Source organism: Pteropus medius, unplaced genomic scaffold (assembly GCF_902729225.1).
Source record: "Pteropus medius unplaced genomic scaffold, Ma_sr-lr_union100, whole genome shotgun sequence".
Classification (NCBI taxonomy): domain Eukaryota; kingdom Metazoa; phylum Chordata; class Mammalia; order Chiroptera; family Pteropodidae; genus Pteropus; species Pteropus medius.
This window is the reverse complement of record NW_024342466.1, coordinates 2,554,883-2,576,047: the sequence shown is the minus strand read 5'-3', so window position 1 is coordinate 2,576,047 and position 21,165 is coordinate 2,554,883. Positions and strand designations below refer to the sequence as shown.

The window sequence follows — 21,165 nt, the reverse complement described above, 5'->3', positions numbered from 1 at the left end:
CGGACACATTTCGGACTCTGGCTCGTACGAGATGCCCTTCACACTGAGCACGCTCGCCACCCAGGGCTGCCTCTCAGTCACCACCCAGGGCTGCCTGGCCCTCTCACTGGCCACCCAGGGCTGTCCGCCCATCTCGAGTGGTATCTTGAGAATGGCAATCAAGATGGACTGTCACAGGCCCCAAACTTCGGTCCACAGGCACCGCGTACCCTCCAAATGCTTAATGGTGTGGAGGACTGTGGCACCGGCTTGCTATCTTGGTCAGGTAACTCACTCCACGGCGTCTGCTATTTATTAGTGCATACGTTTTATAAGACACGATTTATATTAACGTCTGCATTTCTGACCTTCTGTAACAGAAGGCACATGTCTGAGGAAAACCAGATAGTACTGCCAAAACCTCCACTTAACTCTGAAGCTTTTCCTTGCCTTCAGTCTCACTTGGTGGCTTCGAGAAGCAAGAGAAATCTATCTCTCAGCCACCTGTGCTGAGCACCGAACAGAGATGCACGCCAGACAACACACGCGGGTGGTGGCATCGCTCGGCAGAGAGATGCCCATGAGGGACGGGACAGATGGCATGCTGCGTGACTGTTAATCGCACAGTGATGACCGCTTCGACTCTGATAATGCGTGGAAGGTGAATCAATGCCGACTGGAAGGTGACGGGAGCCAGACGGGAACGAGGACTTACCTAGGGTCCCGTCCGCGGTCGCCTTGATGGCATTCAACTCTTCTCTCGTCACCTTGGTGGCCCCTTGGCATCCGACATCATTTAGCGTGTCCGAAGCCTCTCCATTGGCAGCTACCTCTGAATTTAGGATTATTCCATGTTTCTGGGAACAAAAACGGGTTCATTGTAATGCTCGCTGAGCGATGTTAGGTTAAACTCTATTTTATTAATAATCTTTTAGAAAGAAACTACTTTTCCTGAAGCAGAGAGAAATTCGACAGGGTCAGGACGAGCTGGGCAGAACCCTCGTGACTTTGCTGTCCACACGCAGACAGCCGGGACGTCCCCTCCGCGTCTCAATGAGCTGGGGACCGGGCACTTTGAACGGGCATCCTTTCTACCTGGAGGTGATGGCCTGAGGCTGCCACGACGTGGAGCATCGAGCAAGTCACTGAAAAGTGACCCGGACTTTTAAAACCCTGCTTGCCTTCTTTAAGAAGAGACACGGAAACAAAGAAATATATCCGTATTCCGAAAGGAATGGACGAAGTTTACGTTAAAGCAGGGCTTGAGACGTGGCTAGAAGGTTTGGGACATTCTAAAGAAATTCAGCTCACGCTCAGTTCACGGCGAAAGCCTCTAAACGCGGCTGCAGCACATGACGGCAGGGTCCCCTCTGTGCCGCTCACGGTCCCCTGCTGCCCTCACAGCCCTGGGCGGGGGCGGCAGCGTCACAAGCCTCAGCACTAAGCCTGTTCCCTCTGGCTCACTGCTCTGGTCTTGACCCCTGGATCTAAGCAGCTGACACCCATGTCTCCAGTGACTACACAGGGACCCGCCGGGGCCTCTCCTGTCACTGCCTCCTCCAGGGCTCAGGGCCCACCCAGCACGCTGACCCCCGCAGCTGTCTGTTTTTATTTTATTCTTTTAACTCAGTGTCCAGCCAGCAGCCGAGGACCCCTTGACCCGGCCCAGACGGGACATGGAACATTCCTACAATCGCGCGGATCTCAGAGTCTAAACAGCGTGAGCCCCGCCCACGCCCGTCCCACTACAGAAGCCCTTAAGTTTGGGTCTTTAGTATGAGAAACAAATCCATTCTCTAACTTTGAGTCATGTCCTGGAGAATTCGTTAATGAGTACGAGAAAAAATTTCGACACTATATCAAAACGTTCTTAGAAATCAGAGTCGCTTCAAGCTCAGGTACGCCCGAGGACGTGAGGCCGTGGCCGGCCCCGTGCAACCGTATTTACTTCGCGTGTTTCTTTGGCCTCAGTTAACCGAAGATCTGAATCTACTAACACAGTTAGAATCAATGCCGTAAAATTAATCAACGCCAGCACACGCGCACACGCTCGTTCTTGGGAGTCCCAGAGTTCCCTGGTGTCGCTGAGACGCTGTTTTGTTAACTGTCCTTTGGTTTCCTACCTTTAATTCCTCTCTCAGCGCGACTACTTCTTCTCTAAGGTCGTCTCGTTCACTCCTGATGGAATCAAAGAACTCTTTCTGCCTCTCTAAGGCCTGAGTGTGCAGCAGGGCAAAAAGAGAGAAGATGCGCACAGGTAAGCAGGTGACTTCGGAAGCAGAGGAAGAAGGAGGCTTCTACTATGTAAAGCGAGGACCATCGGGGCAGCAGATAGAATATGCTTAAAGATACAGCAAAATGCAAGTAATAAGCTCTCCTTGCAAGTAGTGAAGCCTATGCCGCCAAGGAGTGCTCCCCGGCAGCCGCTTACGACCAGCGGCACTGGAGGGATTCCGTTTGCATCGTTCTCTGGTGCAGGTTGTGGTTTCACGACCTTGGTAGAGACTTAACAGAAGCCACGAGCCCATTTAAATGAGGGATAAATAAAGAGCCTCCGGGGACGACTACTTTAGCAATTTAACTATCTTTCTACATTGATTCTCGGCGCTTGTTGTCACAGATAAACATAAAACAGCCACAAAGTGAACCACGCACATGCGTGCACATGCACAGACACCAAATCCTAAGCAAGCGTGGACGAGCACGTCAGGGAGCAGACAAGGGCGGCTTCGTGGGGTCAACGCGCTGACGATGCGCCTGGGGCCTGCCAGCGGAGCTACACGGTATGGGTCACCCTGTTTTGGAAGCCATCGTCACCGTGAAGCACAGCAGTTACTTTAAGTGGGTTTCTTCCCACTCGTCACTTCTGCATGCAGGTGGGCTGCCTCTCCTTTTCCTGTGCAGGGAAAGGATCTGGGGCCTCCCCAGGAGATTTGGGGGTGGGGACATGTGGGACACAGCACCTGCCACCGTGCAGCCTCCTCAAATCCCTTTGAGAGGAAGCCCAGGCAACGCCAGGCAGGGGATTCCAAGAGGTCTGGGCCTCCGTGAGTTAGACCTGCCGAGAGCCAGCCTCACATGCGTGTCGCGTGTCGGTGTGCCGCTGGCCCGCCCACAGGGCCGGTGGAGAGCCCGGATGCTGAGGGATAAGGGTCTCCAGGTTGGAAGTTGGCTTCCGGTTCAGAGTGAGCTGGCGTACGTGCCGTGTTAGTCACTCCGCGTCACGCGGGTGCTGCATGCATGTTCAAACAAGCGTTTCTGCAAACCCCAAACTCTGAAAGCCACACGTTTGCTAGGCAGACTGCCAGGAATAGATTTTGAAAGACTTGAGAGTCCTACCCCTATCTTTTTGTCTTTCCATTCTATTGTCTCCTGAAGGTCAGAAACCTCTCTGATATAACTGGCCTGTTTCTGCTGTAGCTGTCGGATTTCCTGAAGAACAGGGACAGACAGGAAGAAAGCAGATAAAGAGTTAAAACAGGAAGAAAATGCCAGTGTTAGACCTGCTGAGAACCCTGACAACCTGTGAGCCAGCAACACACGCGCAGGCGCCCGCACACTCTCTCTGACCGTGACCCCACGCTCAGCACGCCCCGCGCTCCTCCAGGCCCTCCCCCCAGCTTCCAGCGGCACAGGAACAAAACCCGCTGGGCTGAAGTTCTCATCAAGTTCAAAGGTTAACGACTGACCCTGTATTCGTTTCCTAGTGCCACTGTGACGAGTCACCATGAACGCGGTGGCTTAAAACAACACAAATGTGTTCGCTCACGGTTCCAGAGCTCGCGAGTCCAAATGGGTCTCCCGGCTGAGGCCGAGGAGTGGGCAGGCTGGGTCTTTTCCTGGAGGCTCTGGGGTGGGTGAGTGGGGTCCGTGTCCATGTCCTCCCCTCTCTTAGCTACTAGAGGCGCCCTCGTTCCTCACGTCGCTCTGACACCTGCTTCAGCCACCATGTCCCCTGCTGTGCCTTTGACTTCCCCGCCCCCCTTCTGTAAGGACCGGGTGACACACCGGGCGCAGCGGATAACCTAGGATGGCCTCCCATCAAAAGGGCCTGAAAGGGCCTTCGCCGTATCTACAGAGTCCCTTTTGCTAGGTAACGGAACATTTTCAGGCTTAGGACGCGGACATTATTCTGTCCGCCACACCTCCTGGACAAACACAAAACCACCAGAGAATGAGCCTGTTGACCGAGAGGAACCGACTCCGTCCACGAGGCATGGGGAGTCGGCCTAAGCCCTGGATTCTCAGGAAAGCCCGCAGCGACTTCGCAGTGAACCGACAAAAGGCCACGTGGCAAATGCAAAAGGGACCTGGGGCGTGCCACCTACCTCGAGCATCTCGTCCCTCTGCCTCAGGGCGGCCGTGGCCTCGGCGAGCTGGAACCGCAGCAGGCCGTGGGCATGCTTCTCCCTCTCCAGCTCCTGCGAAGGGACCAGAGCACTCAGGCCGCGCTGGGGCACGCCCTCCCGACATCCCGGCTCACGGCCCCTTGATGTACGTTTGCCTCGGAACAGGTCACCGTTACCGCGCCATCGCCGTTTTCCAGGCCTTCGTAACACGTGAACCCACGTCCCCGGACCTTCCGGAAGAGGCTGCGTGGCTTACTGTCGCATTAACCGAGGCGCTGATGGAACCAATGGCCTTTCCTCATGCCTGGGAATGGCCCGCGGGGCTGGCTGTGCTGAGGGCCCGAGGGGGCAGCTTTGCCGAGGACTTATAATAAAACTGTCCCCAATTTTGAAATATGACAAGGAATTCTCCTTGGGATTAAATGGGGGCCAGACAGGCCTGCTTTGGCAAGCTTACCTCGTTACTGGTGGGCGGCCAGCTCTGGGCTCCAGACATGGAGCCGGAAAGCTGGGGAGCAAAAGCGCCCGGCAACACCAGTGGGACCCCCCTCTTTGAGACTCACCCCAGAGACCCAGGGACACGACACCTTCCGGTGTCCTGCTCAGCTCAGTGCCCCTAACTGCCAACGGCTTTGGGGGCGGCAGGGCTCCCTTCCCTAGACCTGTGAGCGGGGTTACTTCACAAGGGATTGGGCCTCTGCTTCTGCTCACCCACTTCCTGAAGCCTGGGCTGGTGGGTCCCCTCCTCGCTGGGACCGGGACCTGCCTGCTGGGCTTTGCTTGGCTTTTGGCCTCTACCCTGAGGCAACATGAGGGCCCCCCACTCCGCTGGACTCCGGTTTGAAGGCCCTGGTCCGCTCCTGATGCCTAGCCGACGACGCCCCGTGGGTCCCCAGCCTCCATACGGTCCCCGCCCGCCAGGTGGGTTCGGGACACGCCCTCTGCCCCGCAGCCAAAGAGGACGTAGGGTCTCAGAGGTCAGGCCTGTCATGGGTGAAACCCCTCCCCAGCTTCTAACTCGATCCCACAGCAGCCAAGGCGGCCTCGGGCTTGGTCCCGGGACCTGATTTATACCTTTGGCATTTAGAGCATAGAGCCACATTTTTTAAAAAGATAATTAAATTTTCTTGTTTACCTTAGCAACTCTGAAAAACTGAACAACATTCTATGGTTTGCTAGACCGAGTAATTCCTAAAAACAAGAGAATCAAGTGCTGCTTGCTGTGTTTGCCACGAAGAAGACCCGGGCCCAGCCTTCAGCAGACCAGAGGCTGTCAGGGGTCGGAACACAGGCTCGTGCTTCGTGCTGGTACTGTAAGTGAGCACATCAGCCCCGGGGTTCTGGGTCAAAGTGCAGAGAAGCTCCGCCCTTCTGTGCGCTAGATCAGTGTTTAATTCTTACACGGAGCAACTGTGCTGTTTCTCAATCGGCAGAAATTAAGTGGATGTGTTTTCTTAAACATCTTTGATACTTGTAATCGACCACTTCTCTATGGTGTCAAGAGAGATAACAAAATAAAACCCGGGAAATATATACGAACAGGAACATCCTGAAGCAGCCGATCACGCCTTACTGCAGCACGCTGGTCTTGGGTAGGCGTTTTTTCATGGTTATGACTTTACTTTTCATGAAAAACACACACGTTCTAGTAAAATCCCCTCTATTTCACACACTGAAATGTGCATATCAGTATTTCAAGTTCCTCAGCAAAGAGCATGGCATTCTTCCCAGGTGTCTGGGCTTCCTGGACAAGGACAGAGTCGTGTTCACACACACACACACACATGCACACACACGCGCACTGAAAAAACTTATTGAAAAAAAAAAGCTCAGAACTCAGTGGAACCTGAAAACACACACACACCAAATATGTATATTTTCACATTCTACTGACACGTACTGTAGATACAACCACTCTCGACACGCACCGCACGCTGTTTCCCGCCACGCTGACGGTCCCTGTCGACGCGTGCGTGCGCGCCCCGCGCTGTCGCCCCAAAGCTTACTCTGCTCTGCTCCTCGTGCTGCCGCCGCGCCTCCGCCAGCTGCTCCTCGAGCTCCAGCAGCACCTCCTTCAGGGTGTCGACCTGGTACATGAAGTTGGTCTTCTCGTTGTCCAGCTGAGCGTTGGACACCATGGCCCTCTTATATTTCTCCTCGACCTCCGCTAGCGAGTCCTGCGGAGACCAGGCCATAGTTTTGAAAACGCGGTACGAAAACAAAAACAAACATTAGGTCCGTATCCGTGAAAACAAAACACTCAGCCCTAAATTGAGACTTGCTTTCTTGGTGCAAATGAGTCAAAATAGGAAACACACGGCAATTTCAGTGCATAGAAAACCCTTTTCGATCGGATCGAATTCTCAGCAGTTCAGAAAATTAGTTATTAACTGTGTCAAGGGACGAAGATAATTTCCACGGTCACTGGGGCAAGGGGGACACCCGGACGGAGAGGGGTCTGGGCACAGCGGCAGCAGAGTCCTGTCTCCACGGTTCAGCAGCCAGCCGTAATGAGCTGGGCTGTTCGGCAGGTTTCTGAAGTAATCACTCGTGACGTGTGACCAGAACCGGGGACAGAGCCAGCGTGTAATGGCTGAAAGAACCAAGCCCCTGCCACGAGCTGCCGATGGCCCTGTCTGGGCTTATGAACCAGGAAAGGATTAAGTGGAATTTCAGATTTTCAATCCATAGGAAAACTAAACAAGGGACACAGGCCTCAGTGGGCGGATCCTGGAGAGACAAAGGTCGCTTCTTGGAGAGGGCAGCCCAGGGAAAGAGGCCTGGAAAATAGACACGCCCCAAGCCTTGCAGGCAGGCAGCAGAGAGCGTACAGCAGCCTTTAGATCCCAGAACACAAATTAGGGGGAGGCAGTTCCAGAAAAGAGAGAGGGGGGTCCCCAGGTGTAAACCACCCAGAGGCAGAGAGGGTGGGCGCTGCTTGGTGGGGGTCTCAGGTGCCACTGGGCGGCTTCACGGAGACCGGAGCTGGTCCCACCTGCACCTGTGAACCAGGGCGACGATTTCAGGTGGGGCCGGCGGTTCCCGGGCTCCAGAGTTGAGAGCCTCAGGCTTAATTTCCCCCTTTTTAAAAAGAGGTGATAAATAGGGAAGTGATTAATTAGTCACGTGTTTTGTCATCTCCTCTGCTTAGGGACCCTGTGATATCGAACTCGGGCTCTTTTTCGGGTACTCTCTGGGGAGGGGGAGAGGCAGGAACGGGGCTCCCATCTCTTGCTAGGTCCACGGTCTGCCACGAGCTGCCGAACGGAGGCGAGGAACACAGCCCCCCGACGACCCGCCTTACCCAATCATCCTGGGCGGCACAGTGTGGTAATTGCACGTGCTAAGCGGGGTGCGCATCTACCCAGATAAATCCAAGATGATGCGCTTTCAGACGCCGTTCCACTTAGGAAACGTCACATGTGCAAAGAATGTGGTTTCGAAAGGGTGGCCACGAGGACAGTTACGAGGACGGTGTTACTGGCAGACACAGACACAGACACTTTGAGAAGCCAACACAGTGAAGCACCGTGTGTAGACACCCAGCCCGGAAACCGAAAACCCTTCCTCAAGTGAACCGCACGCCCCTGTGGGGCCCGAGACACGGGGGCCGGGGGTGAGGACAGACGCGCGTCAGGAAGGACTTAGCGGCTTCCTCCACGGGGCGGCTGTGGCGCTGGGCCTCGGTCCCAAAGCCGCACTGGGGACACGACCGTGCACACACCACGCCAGCACACCTGCCGCCTGCCGCCCCACTGTCTGGGGCCGCTTCGGAGCGAGCATGCGCTAGTAGCAGGGTCTTCCCTCGGCTGCTCTAGGTTAAGCTGGGTTAGTATCGCGAGCCCACACTTCGGACGCTGGTACCTTCATCTCCTTCAGTCCCTGCATGTATCTGCCTTCTACATCCTGAATCTGGCCCTTTAGGTCATTGAGCTCCTGGGGGAAATGGCGAGAAAGGCGGGTGATGTCAAGGGAAAGCAAAGACAAGGCCGCAAAGAAAGAGGCAGCCCCTGCATCTCCTCACGTCAGGGTGGCTTCCCTTACGCGGCAGTCCGAGCAGCGAGCCTCTGATTTCTTTTTAAGAGGAAAAGGAACATAAAGGAAATTTCTATATGACGACGATCAAAATTTAGGTGTTTCTCATGTGATAGTTCTATAAATTTTGTAAAACTGGCAAAAGAGCCTCTGAAAACGGGCCAAGCGGTTTGACTCGTTTGCGGTTCGTTCAAGCTGAGTTCCTGCTCAGTGCTCGGTTCAGCCAGGGCCTAGAGACAGAGGCTGGCGAGGCCGCGCCCCACACACTCGGAGCCCTCGTCCCTACTCTGCGCGCCCCGTTCACCGCCCCCCTCCTGGTACCCTGTGTCCGCGGGAGCCGGACGCTGCATAAATGCTTGGGAACAAATGAACGGTGCTCACGGCCCACGAGCAGAGACGACTTAGGATGGCCGCAGACACGACCTCGATGGAGGACAGGAATGAACGGCAGTGCAGGAGGCACAGCGGGGGCACGTGGGACATCGCGGAGCAGCAGTCAACAGCTGTGCTTGTAAAGCACAGGCCTCGGGAGGCACCTTCAGGGGAGCCCAGCGCCACCCCCGCTGATGCTTAAATCGCTGCTCTGACCGCTCTGGCGAAGGGTCCCCCAGCTGCTCACACTTAACCAGTTTTAATTGCCAGGAAGTGCGTCTATAGACGAAGCCAGGTCCGATCCCTTGAGCTCCTCCCTCCGCTCCCCAGGGGGCGCGGGTTCTAGTGCCTAAGTCCCCTGTGCGTCACCTTCAGTCACCTTCTCAGATGCGGCGTTTCCAGTGACCTAACAAACAGTACTGCCTCCCTCCCTCCCACTCGCCGGCTCCCGCTGAGTGTCAAGGAGCTAACAGAACCACGGCCGCACCCCAGCGGAAGACACCACTGGAACGCAACGAGGTCAGGTGAAGGTGATCACAGAGAGAAGGGACGGGCAGAGGGGCCTGTGGCGCTGTGTGGTGAGGGCGTGCCGGGGAGCTGGGGCGCTCGGGGCCCGCGCAGGCGTCTGCCCAGCGGGGCGGGGTGGGCGGGATGGCTTCCCACCACATCTGAGCTGGGTCTCGGTGCTGCTACAACACGTGGTTACGGAAGGAGGGGAGACCGGACCGCCAAGGAAGGTCTGGACCTTGACGAATGACATCTTCTTCCTTGAAGACCAATGTTCACAAGGGGCCGTAAAGATGGAGGGAGCCCTACCTTGATCTCCCTGATGGACGCCTCGGTGTCGATGGAGGTGGAGGTCTCTGCGCTTCCTCTCCGAGAGGAGGGGCCACCCAGCGAGGCCAGCGTGGCCGCGGACAGGCCGGGCAGGCTGCGGGAGCCCTGGAAGGGTGTGAGGGTCAAACGTGAGGGCAGACAAAGCCAACGCTGCTGTCAGTCTACGCTCACGGCGCCTTTCTGGAACCTAGTCCAATCGGAATATCTTTTGTGGGTGCCGGGGGTTTGTCTGGGTTAACCGCAAGCCCCAGCAGTGGGCAGTGTGCACTTCCTGTCCTGTGGGATTCGACACACACACTGGAAGTGACCCCCGGGGACCCTCGAGGTTGTGACACTGGCTGGTGGGCCATGAACTAGGCCTGCTCACTCACCAGTGAAGATCTTCATTAAAGATCAAGCAATGTATTTTCTTGTTACTCTTACCCAGAAATTTCGGGACGTACTAGGTTTCCCGATGGCGTAATATAAAGGCTTATAGAAATGCCTTACCTTCTCCGTGAAATCTTTTTCTGGTCTCTCTTCAACCTAGAGAGGAAAATGGACAAATATTAAATACAAGCATGACGTGGGGGATCTAGATGCAGGGGTAAATGATAATAAAACATTAGCTTCCTCTGGAAAACCCGCTCTGCCCACAGCACCCTGCAGTATGCCTCTGCCAGGCGGCGTGGACACAGCAAGGGCCACGGGCAGCTGAGGGACAGGCTGGACCCCACCACGTGGCTTTGCAACTTTTACAATTCCCACAGAACACGACGACACAACAAAACATGGTGATCACAGAAAGCTCCACACTGAGGGATTTTTTTTAAGGAGCTGGATTTGAACAGCTTTCCTTTACGGATTCCTGCAGTTGTGTGTGTGGGTCTCCGTGCAGGACTGGACGACACCACCGTGAAGTGACCACGATTAGAGCGAGACTCTAACCGGGCTGACAGATGCCCCCACGGGGCGCTGAAATGTCGACGCTCCCTGAGCTTGGTCTCTGGAGCAGGAGAAAGCAGTGAGCCAGCGGCAGCTTTTCCCACTTCTCCTGAGTGACAGCGTGGAAGTGAAAATTCTGGTTTCAACATCCTGGGATGAGTGGCCCAGACGTGGGGGGCTGCTGGGGGTGGGGGTGGGGCTGAACGTAGGGAGAATCTGCCAGGTGAAATGTGAGACCCGAAGAATGTGCCTTTCCTCATCTCTGCCATCTGTACCAGGGTCTGAGGCCCCTCTCCCCCTCGGGCAGGCGGGAGTCTCGCGGGACCCAGAGCAGCCACCCCAGGGAGACCCAGCATGTGGCGAAGGCCAACTTTCTCTCTTTCCTTCCTTTCCATGCGCCCGGTGGGCAGTCGCCGAGCAGGAGGGAGCCCTGCTCAGCCGCGTCCCCACGCTCTGGGAGGAGCTGGCGGTCGCGGAGCTTCTCGCGTCGCGTCCCGTTTCTGCCGCCCGCAGCTCAGAGGTCAAGTCTGACCGCCCGGGCGCCCCCTGCGCGTGCGCGTGCCGAGTGCGGCGCGCATCCGGGCCCCCGGACCCAGTCGGCGACCCCGGCTCTGCGGTGGGTCTCACACCGCAGCCCGGCCCGAGGCCACCGCAGAGCGGCTCGTCACCCCGCCCGCGGGGACGTCGTGCACGGAAAGCACAGGCCTCGCTCAGGACCCCGTGCAGGCGAGGCCTCCCGTCGGCGACCCTTCCCGCCGGCGACCCTTCCCGCCACCCTTCCCGGGCCGACGCCCTCGCCATGCTGCCCCAGCGCGACGGCGCACTGACCACCGGCGTCTCTGCTCGGACCGCGCTCCGACGGGCGGTCACCCAGAGTGGGCACGACACAGCCGTGTGGCAGCTCATCTGCCAGCCAGGGCGGGGGATCAATGGAATCCGACAACACACTCGATTTCTCAAAAAAAGGCAGTTCCGAAACCAGCTCCCGGTCAGGACGGCCAAGCTCAGGGTCGCCTGCCCACGGATCCAAGTCAGCCCGGGGTGTGTGTGTGTGTGGGGGTGTGCTATTGCTATGCTACGGTTTCTCATCTCTTCTACACGAGGTAAACGCTGTGTCTGTTTTCTGAATTACAGGGGTCACACTAGCGCCCGAGCCCCTGGGAGAGCGACGCCGCAGCAGGGAGCCGCCGCAGTCCCCCCAGCTCCCGCCAGATGGCGCCCGTGCAGGGCCGGCCGGGCGCGCTCAGGGCGCCCATCGGGCTCCACGTCCACGCGTGTGCCGAGGTTTCACGTCGCAGGTTTTCCATACGGCAGTGTGGCCTGCCCACCCTCCTAGAGGCAGGAGTAGGCTGTGGGCACGAAGGGACCGGGCAGAGGGCCTGGGGACAGTAATGTTTCCTACGGTGTCTCCGGCCCCCAACCAGGCAACTCCAGACACCGGGTGGGAGGCGGGGTTGCAGACACAAACTGACAACAGCGAACACTGCTCAGAAAACACCCACTTCAACGGGACTTGTCCTTCAGCTATAAACAGTCGACCCCTAGGGCGGAAATTTGGGGTTTTAAATCTGGTAATATTGACATTATCCTGAATAGCTCATCCTGGAACAATTATGACTTGTATTCATAATTCAAGACCTGTTTTTCCACCTGCTTCCTGCCCCCTGCCTCTTCACACAACACGAAACGTGAGTCACCGCAGACTTTTGTTTTTCTAGCTTCGACGGGCCAGAGGTTCCCGTCCCTCCATTTCCCTGACTACACACGAGCACCGTGACCTGGCCCCGCTCATGATGGTCTTGATGGACAGCTCAGAGAGGTGGGGCTCGGAGGCCTAGGCGGCACAGACGTGCTGGCTTTGCTGGGCCAGACCCTCTGCTTGGCAGCGCTTCAGGCCCGGGTCCCCAGCCCCCATGCCAAGCCCCCGAGGAGATCCGCGTGTCCCTCTCCTCCCGCCCCCCCGCACCCCACAGCCCATGCTGCGAGCTCTGCACCGCGCCGCCTCCCTCACCTGTGCGTCCATGAGGGCGGGGACAGGTCTGCACGCCGCTGCAGCCCTGAGCGGGGAACATCCTAGGTGCTCAGTAAGCACCTGCTGAATGAGGCCTGACTTGGTGGAGGGGAGAGTCGGCTCATCCATGGGAGGGAAAAACAGGGATGGAGTGGAATGGCCTCTGTCCTGAAAGGGCGGGCATCCTGCCCACTCTCCCACGATGCGGGAGCTCCGGGGGCGGGGCAGAGCTCAGGCGGGGGCGGGGCAGAGCCCAGGTGCCTCTCCTAAAGCGGGACAGCTGCCCAGTCCCTGGCTCCGGCCACTCTGCACTTGACAGTGCTTCCCTGCCCCGCCTCCCTGCCACACCGGAGCTCTCCCGGCTGCCGCATGCCGCGACCCTGACTGCCTTCCCAGAGAGGCTCCGTCCCTGTCCTCACTCCCACTGGCCCCCGGATCCACACCACCGGGGACAGCTCGTTCCCACGGGCCACAGCAGATACAGCGACAGCTCCTGGCCCTGCCCGACTTGCCAAGGAGAATCAAGCTGCCGATGCCTGATTCCTTCTCTCCTACGGTGTCGCTGCCCGCCCTTTCCAGGAGAGACCGAGGACGTTCACGTGCCTGGCCAGATGTCCCCATCCAGGCATGAGCTGCGACACTCAGCTGGGCTTGTAACTCCCTACTCCCGTCCTGCTCCACGTCCCTCTGAGCGGCCGGCCAGGTAGGCGAGTCGCCCACCCCAGCAGGCCTGACCCTGGGCATGGCCCACGCCGACTGCTTCTCCTTCCCAGGCCGGAGGACCAGAGGATGTGGACACAACTCTGCTGGCTTCTTCCCAATCAACAAGGCCCAGTACGTCCACAGACATCTCTGCTGGCCCAGCAAGCCCCGAATGCAGACACCCACCCGCTTCCGATGGCGTGACCGTTAAGACTCAGAAAACAGAGACGGTGCCGCTCCTGTGAGAGGTCCTTGAGCTCTGGAAATCACAGAAGAGGGTCGGCTCGGCTGTCTTCGTGACTACAGGTGCCGGGGACGCTCCGCTCTGCCCGCAAGGTGACCAAGCGCCACCGCAACCGCGTCCCCCGGGGAGTGGCCGGGCACCCTCTGCAGACGTCTGTGAGATTCTAACTCCTGCACACAGAGGTGCCTCCAGCCTGAGGTCCCCGCCCTGTGTGAGGCGCCCAATAGGGCGGGAGCACAGACTGTCATCCGCCGTCTGGGGGTGCTGACCTTTGCTCCCTGAACGTCCCTTCCACGTGACAATCAACCGATCTTGCAGACGAGCAGCTGACTCAGGGAAGGAGAGCGATCCCGCCGGTGATCTGCTCATAATGCAGTGCAGAGACCTGGCGCTGGCTGCTCGGGGACTGTGGCCGCCTTCCGTTCAGGGGTCAGCGGGGGCAGCTCGCAGTGCATGTAGCCGGTCTCCTCAGCCAGGCCTTCCAGGGTGCGGGGGCGAGCTTTAGAACTGGGGGCGCCCTGGCCGCCCTGCACGCCGTGCTTTGGTCCTTCGATGGCGCCCGGAGAAAAAGCAAGGACGAGGGGCCCGGACTTCGCCAGCCTCCCGGGGACAGAGACCGCACCCCTGACCTGGGGCACGTTTCACGCTCCCCTCTCTGTTTACGGGCATTTGTGGAACCCACGTCAGGTGAGGAAACTTCACAAGTTTAGAAGTTTATGACAAGGAAACCTGCATCCGGCTTCAATCTCTTCAGTCCAAGTGACCGGCTATTTTGTGACTTTGCCACGAAGCTTGAATAAACCCAGCGTGTCGCAGACCCACGGATCCCGAGCTGCGGCAGGCGGCGCACTTGGGGTTACGGTTCTTCGAAGTGAAGCCACGGCCTTCTGCCAACTGCGAATGCTTTTGTTTTCCCCAAAAACTAAGCATGAGAGAATATTACGCGTAAGGAAGCGAACCTCTCCATCGATCTGCCGTGGAGAGTTTTTTATGCCCCCGTGGTTGAGGTTCCATCTGGCAGAGCACAGGGACACCGAGCCACCGCAGAGTGAACGCTCGGCAGGGCGCAGGCTGGGCGCAGGCTGGGGGCGGGCTGGGCGCGGGCCGGGCGCGGGTTGGGCGCGGGCCGGGCGCGGGCTGGGCGCAGGCATGCCCGGCGAGGCCGGCAGGGCTGCTGACCGCAGCGAGCAGGGACTCCCCGCGTCCGCCAGTGCTGCCCTCCAGTCATTCAGGCAACATCGTGACATCCGTCAGAAGCGATGTGCCCCATTTTAAAAACCGAGGTGACACGATATGGAACAGCTGGACAGCCTACTCTTCCTGCTTGCTGGGTCCCGGTGAGCAACGAGCGCCTCGTGGGGTGTCCGCCACCAGCCACCCGGGCATGCTCAGGGTGCTGGTCTCCACGATGGGGCGGGAGGCTGAAATGGCGGTGAGGGCAGGTGGGCAGGGGACAGGTGTACAGAGCAGTGTCTGCAGCTGACACGGGGGCCATGTTCACTGCCCCTGAGAAGCAGATCCTCCGGGAAACGGTGGAGGACACTTCATACAAGAGGGAAATACCAGAGCAAGCCCAGGGGTGACCGGCTCTGGCTGTGGCCTTGGAGTCAGGGGCACAGGGAGGGGGAGGCGGAGGCCGCCCGACTCAGTGAGGTGGCCTCAGTTCGCAGGGGTCTGTGTGTCCGCTGCCCCGGGAGCCGCCGACAGCTGCGTTTGCTAGAAAACCTCCCAGCTTTGAGAGCCCGCGTCTGATGTAAAGAACGAACAGCACCGGACAGGCCTGTGCGGGTTGGGGGCGGGGCGGAGCTGAGCAACGTTTTAGGCACCCCACTCCTCACCGTGGCGTCCTGTCATGTACGAGCCACACTCAAGTTTCCCTGTGACCGAGTGGAGAAATGTGGATCGGTGTGGCCTGGCTTTGCTTTCCTGTGCCTGGGGTTTGTCCAGGGAGCTACCGGCCTCGGCATGGCCGTCCTCCACTGTGCAGGCTGGACCCTGGCTTCTGACCAGAAAGCCCCCTCCCCGGCCACTGTGCCAGCCCCCACCCCATTCCCAAGTGTCCCCTGGGCCGAACTGCCCTGCAAACCCTCGTTGTCCCCAGGATGTGCAGCACCCTCGTACGAAGCATCCGATGAGGTGGAACTGACGACAGTCCCAAAGCCCCCGGGGGACGAACATAGCAACGAGACTCGAAGGACGGGGACCAGACGGTCGGGCCCCTTACTTTCCAAAGCAAAAGCCTGGGCCATTCTGTACGGAACAGCCCAGGGGGGAGGGGACCGAGCAGAGTGAGGAATGTAACAGGCCTGACAGGCCCAACTTTATTCTTAAAACCAGCTGGACTGGCTAACAGGTAATGTCAAACAGGACGTGGGAAGTCACCCTTCGAATTCTTAAATCATAAAAAACAGCCCAGCGATGCACACGGCGACACCTTTCCCCACGGTTCGCAGCTGCTCCTCCCAGTGAGACGCCACCTCCCAGCACCCTGCTCATCCCCGCCACGGTCCCTCAGAAATTTAGCGAAGCAGTGCGGGTACCACTGGACAGGAACGTTCTCCACGTGGCAGGGCTGCTCCTGATTCTGTATTCACTCAGGCCCGGAACAGAGCCCGGGGAAGCCCTGCTGCCGGACCCTGTGCTCAGGCTTTGGCAGGTGGAGGGCTCCTCCTGCAGGACAGAGACGTGGGGGTGTGGGGTGGGGGGCGGCAAGGGCAGAGGCACACTCACCACCGGGCTGGCCCGCGCCGAGCTGGCTCTGGAGGAGGTGCGGGAGCTGGGGTTGCGGTGGCCACTGTGCTCCGAGGGCTGCCCACAGGGCACGGCGCCGGACACGCAGACAGAAACAAAGGGACAGGGTCAGCAGAGATGCCGGGGGGACGGAGCCCCCCGCCAAGCGCTCCGTTAGTTGTGAGGTGTGCCCCGCAAGGCAGGAGAGAGGCAGGTTAGCGGGAGTGCGGGCCTCCCTTGGGAAAGGAGGGTGTGTCTTGCCACCCAGCAAGGTCGAAAGCGTTTCATCCCAGCGGCAGAAGAACACGGCATTCTCGGTTAGCAGGAAGAAAGGGGCCCGAAGGCTCTGCCGGGCTTGGGGTCGCGCCCCATGGTGCACACGGGGGAAAGGGCCGCTGTCGACAGCGCGAGCCGCCCCCCGGCCCAGCGCAGTGCAGAGCGGCACAGCAGGTGCCCGCAGCTCGACTCTGCAGCGGAAAGCAAACCAAGATCAGGGGGAGACACAGCCAGCCCCGGCCTGGGGGCGGGGGCGCGGGGGCGCAGGCCTGTCCGCCTCTCTGAACCCTCTCCCGCAACCGACTTCTCTGGAAGCCGAGCCCCCTGGACTCCGATTTCTTCCTCGCGTTTGTTCTAGTCCTTTTTTCTCCCCCAAAGTCTTAACTTTCCTCTTGAGAGAGGCAGGGTCGGAGAGGGGGCAGGGGAGGCAGGGTTCTGACACGACTTAGGGTGACAGGCTGGAGCGTGGCCGGAGGAGCGTCCTGGAGAGGCCGCACAGCCCTGCGGGGGAGCCTTTCCGACACCGGGAACCAGGCCAGGCACTGAGGGCCTGTCCCCTGTCGTCAGGGCCCCCGTGGGACACCCGCAGGCATTATCATCCCTCCTGCAAATGGCAGGAGCTGCAGAGCTCCCAGGCGACAGCTGTCTCATCTTGATTCATCCTAAATACCGCCTCTCCCACGAGCAGGCAATTCCCCTGCGGGTAAGAGCTGCATTTACTACGTCCCCAGTGATCAGATAAGGCCTGGCATACTGTGTGAGCTCAGGAAATACTTGTTGAATGAACAATTCAGTTTCAGATTCAGTCAAGACAAGCCAAGTCCCCAGACCCATCTCACCTACACCCATTCCTGCATCTGATAAACGTTTACCGTGCACTTACGCTTACGGCCAGACGTTTCGATGCACAGCTAACACGGCCACACACACGCACACGCGCACACGCACACGCAAGAGCCATTGCCACACCGGGGTATGTGAGACGTGGGCCAGTCTCGCCGGCCTCGCCTTGTAGCTCTTCCTGTTCGGAACCGATTAAAACACCTGACACGGGCCCTTGAAGGCGGAAGAATCTCGTCTCTGGGTTTACTGACGTGAGAGCAAAAACTTCCTCCCGCACGCAAATGCTACCGTGCTCTGTCCCCCCATCCGGATCAGGGGCACAGATACAAGGCTGTCCACGGAGCTACTGCCGACCCGAGCCGCCCGGCTCCTCGGCCAGGAGCTGCTCTCAGTTCCTCCGGCCTGACCCCGCCGTGCAGAAAATGCCTGCGGTCTCTACCGCCATGAGCCATGCGCCACCTCCGGAGCTACCTGTATTTACGGGTCGGTGTGGCTGGCGTGGGGCTAACTAACGATCTGCGTCCCAGTCCAAGCTCCATCTGTCACCGGCCACGAGACCTTGGAGAGTGACTCCGCCCGTCATGTGACACGGATGTTAAGGACACAGAGGATGACGCAAGGGAATGCACGGTGGGCTTCTCCCCGCTGTCACTGTCTGGGGGAAACAACTCTCACGGGGCCTTGTGTCCCGGGGGTGGTGACCGCTCCCCGGCGCGCGGCTTCGCATGGCACGCACACAGCCCGACCGTGGTAAGAAACGGGTACAGCAGAAAGGTTTTCAAGCAAAACAGCTGTACTTCACGAAACTAGGCTTTTCATTTCACGTAGTGTCATTTAAGTATAATTATAATTAAGTCACTCCGTTGTAAACACACGCTGTGGTCGAGGCCAACTCTGAGAGACGAAGAAACGCCTTGCTAGGTCACGGCTGTCGCGTGCAGACTTGGGGCCGCCTGGACTGAGGCCGGGGCCTCCTCGTGAGTGTGTGGATTTTATCTGCGACCATGACCACCAGCTGGGCGGAGAGCCTGGGAAGCTCTGCCCCCGAGCCCCACTGCTGGACATGGCGTCCACTTGGAGGGCAATCGTGAGGGCTGGGGCGAGGGGGGCTGGGGACCCCGGGAGAGGACAGGAAGGAGCTCGAAGCGCCTTCTCTTCACCCAGCCTGCTGCCTGGCCGCTGAGAGCACAGGGGCTTTTGCCCGGTTCGGTTTGTCCAGTTTAAGTCACCGAACGCGTGCCGAGCCCCTCTGCGTGGGGGTGGCCGTCGGGCACGGGGAGGCGTTCTTTTCACTTTTCACTCCCCTTTACTTTGTCTGCATGGCCTGATCCCCGGGACAGGCGGCCCTATTTTAGGCATGTGTGCGGCCAGGACAAGCAAGCTGGCTTTTCATTTCCTGAGCTCCGCCAAAGCCACTGCTCCCGGCAATTCCCGTGGGAGGCTGAAAACACAGAAATAACAGCTCCACGAAGAGCAACCTGCACTGCCAGCAGCCACGTCCTGAAGGCCAAGAGCGAGCTACTCCAAAAAAGTCCATGTACAGAGGCGCTATTTACAGAGGATCTGCGCGAGACAGGCTTCCCGCCAGACGTCAGACGTCAGACGTGCTACGCGGCTCATCCGGGGACTATCTGTGCCAGGAAAGTTTCACTCTCTTAAGTAGTGTGCTGGCTCTTTTCTGATAAAAGCCATTTCGTTGCATTTCATCCATCACATATAGGCTCGAGCTACTTCGTCCATTAGGTGTCATTTAGGAACTTTTGAAAGGCCTACGAAAATGTTTAAGAACTGAGAAAAAGGCTTGATACAGTGGGCTCCAATACATGAAAAATTTTATGCCACGTAAAACCGATATTTAATGAGATGTCAATAAAACTAACGCTATGTCAGTCAATTACTAGGTATAATATTCATAAAAATTACGTTCTAAAGAAAACTGTAAGTTAGACGAGTTACTTTATAAGAATCCCCGCATATTCATGATTGGAGAAATGTTAAAAAAAACATAAAATTGGATTATTTAGCTAATTTGTGACGTAGCCAATTATTTTTGAAAGCACAACTGTAAAAGCACCGTCAAGCATTTCTTAGCAAAGCAGTCTCTTTCGCCTGGGGCTCAGTGCATTTCAACAGGGTCTGTGGAGGTGCCCGGGGGTGCAGAAGCACCTGCTGCGGGGGGCGCGCCCATCGGGGGTGGCGCCCGGCCTCGACTGCCCCGCAGGACTGGCCCCTTTGCTCCCTCGCGCCCGCGGACGGATCCATTTCCCTATCTGTTCACCTTTATCCCCCACTCATTCACTCACTCGTGTTTTCATTCAACGAGTATTTCTTGCACCATGGCCAGGCCCTTCTTGTGGTGCCATTTCAAATCCTCTGATGAGGTTGGAAGACAACGAGATTAGAAAAGGGAATGACGCCTGTGTAACATTCCGAGTCTTTAAATTGGTTCATCCTCCTCCATCACACGGAGGTGAAAATAACTTGTGGCCTGCCCGATTCTCTTTTTCTTTTATTATTTTCAGACCAACCACTCACGGCTTGTTAGTACCGTCAGTGTGTTGCAGGCAAAGAGCTGATAAAACTCAGTGAGTCTTTCGCCTCTGACCTCAACATAAATTGACAAGTGAGGACATTAAACTAATAAGCGCAGGCTTCGCGATGCACATTATTTGTGACCCTTATTACGGAGAAAAACTGGGATGAGACAGTGCGTCCTCCCTGCAGCTCAGGCGGGTTATGTCCCCAGGCTGGACCTGTGCCAAGCGGGTCACCGGGGTCATGCACAGAGACAGACGAAGTGCCTTACAGCGTGGGAACTGCAGGCGCTGCCCCGCCGAGCCCCGCCAAGGCTGCCGTCAGCAAGCACGGGCTCCTGTGACAGAAACGGGTCGTCAGGACAGGGCGCCCAGAAAACCCCGGAACGTGAGCTGAGGTAGGTTGACGGGTGCCAGGAACAAGGCCTGGAAAACACCTGGAAGGCAGGCACGCGGGGCGGGCTCAAAGGCCCCTTCCCAGGCCTGGTGCGGGGCCACACGGGGACGTGCCAACACCTGCGGGAGGGGTTCCAGCCACTGCCAAGCGCGAGAAAGATGCCCTGCCGAGCCAAAGCGTGTGAGTCCAGGCCTAAAACGGCAGGTCGTTCAAAGATCCTGGATTTTGTCATGGCGTTCTCACGCTTGACGTTTGGAAAAGGAGTCTAATATGAAGTGACTCTGGACTAAGACGGGATGTTAATGATAGTTTGATTCTTATAATTTCCAAAAATTGCTAACTAGAAGACAGAATCTGTGATGAACTTGAAAACCCTGAGTAATTCGTCAGAGGGTGAACGGGAGTTTACGGCCCACGACTGCCACGTCAGGCTTTGTCCAGCTTCTGGGATTCGTCAGGTTCCTGCCCCCCACCCCCACCCCGAGACACAGCTGGTGTGCCCCGTCGGTTACGTGTCTAACTCATAAGTGTGCAATTTGATGTGAATTCAGAAAGTTATCGACAACGCGGCATGGCTACTTGGAATAGTGAAGTTTCCTGCACGGCCAAGTGTCCCGCATTTAAAACCGGGAATTTCCACACGTAACCTCTTAAGGTTACCAAAGCCATCAAAAAGCCACCTCTCTCCGCCAGTGGGTTAAGGAGACACTGGCCTTGTCCCGTTCCTGCCCAGCAATCCTACACAAACACTGTCTTCTCGGGACTGGAGCGATGTGACAGCTAGCTCTGGCCAAGGACACAGACACCAGAGCACCTGTGAGCTCCGAGGGATGGGGTGAGTCACTCCCAGTGGGGCTGCAGACAGGGTGCCCACGCTCCAGGAGCAGGCGTGCAGGGAGGGGTGCACACGCCAGTGGGGGCACACCTGAGGG

At 57.9% G+C, this 21,165-nt stretch overlaps 1 protein-coding gene across 12 annotated transcripts in view; it reads right to left on the bottom strand.

Annotated features, from left to right (window-relative positions):
• Positions 1 to 21,165, bottom strand: part of LOC120600862 (leucine-rich repeat flightless-interacting protein 2-like) — a 73,138-nt gene that overhangs the window by 13,132 nt on the left and 38,841 nt on the right. For 5 of the 12 annotated variants that reach the window (XM_039860475.1, XM_039860482.1, XM_039860491.1 and 2 more), the window contains 10 exons: positions 20,109 to 20,174; positions 16,184 to 16,261; positions 10,062 to 10,097; positions 9,552 to 9,677; positions 8,193 to 8,264; positions 6,335 to 6,505; positions 4,308 to 4,400; positions 3,319 to 3,411; positions 2,103 to 2,195; positions 695 to 836 (listed from right to left, as the gene is read on the bottom strand). In XM_039860475.1, the coding sequence (XP_039716409.1) occupies positions 695 to 836; positions 2,103 to 2,195; positions 3,319 to 3,411; positions 4,308 to 4,400; positions 6,335 to 6,505; positions 8,193 to 8,264; positions 9,552 to 9,677; positions 10,062 to 10,097; positions 16,184 to 16,261; positions 20,109 to 20,174 (970 nt within the window). Of the gene's footprint in view, positions 1 to 694; positions 837 to 2,102; positions 2,196 to 3,318; positions 3,412 to 4,307; positions 4,401 to 6,334; positions 6,506 to 8,192; positions 8,265 to 9,551; positions 9,678 to 10,061; positions 10,098 to 12,507; positions 12,535 to 16,183; positions 16,262 to 20,108; positions 20,175 to 21,165 lie in introns of those variants that run through there. The other 7 variants (XM_039860519.1, XM_039860509.1, XM_039860510.1 and 4 more) reach the window with 4 other exon arrangements.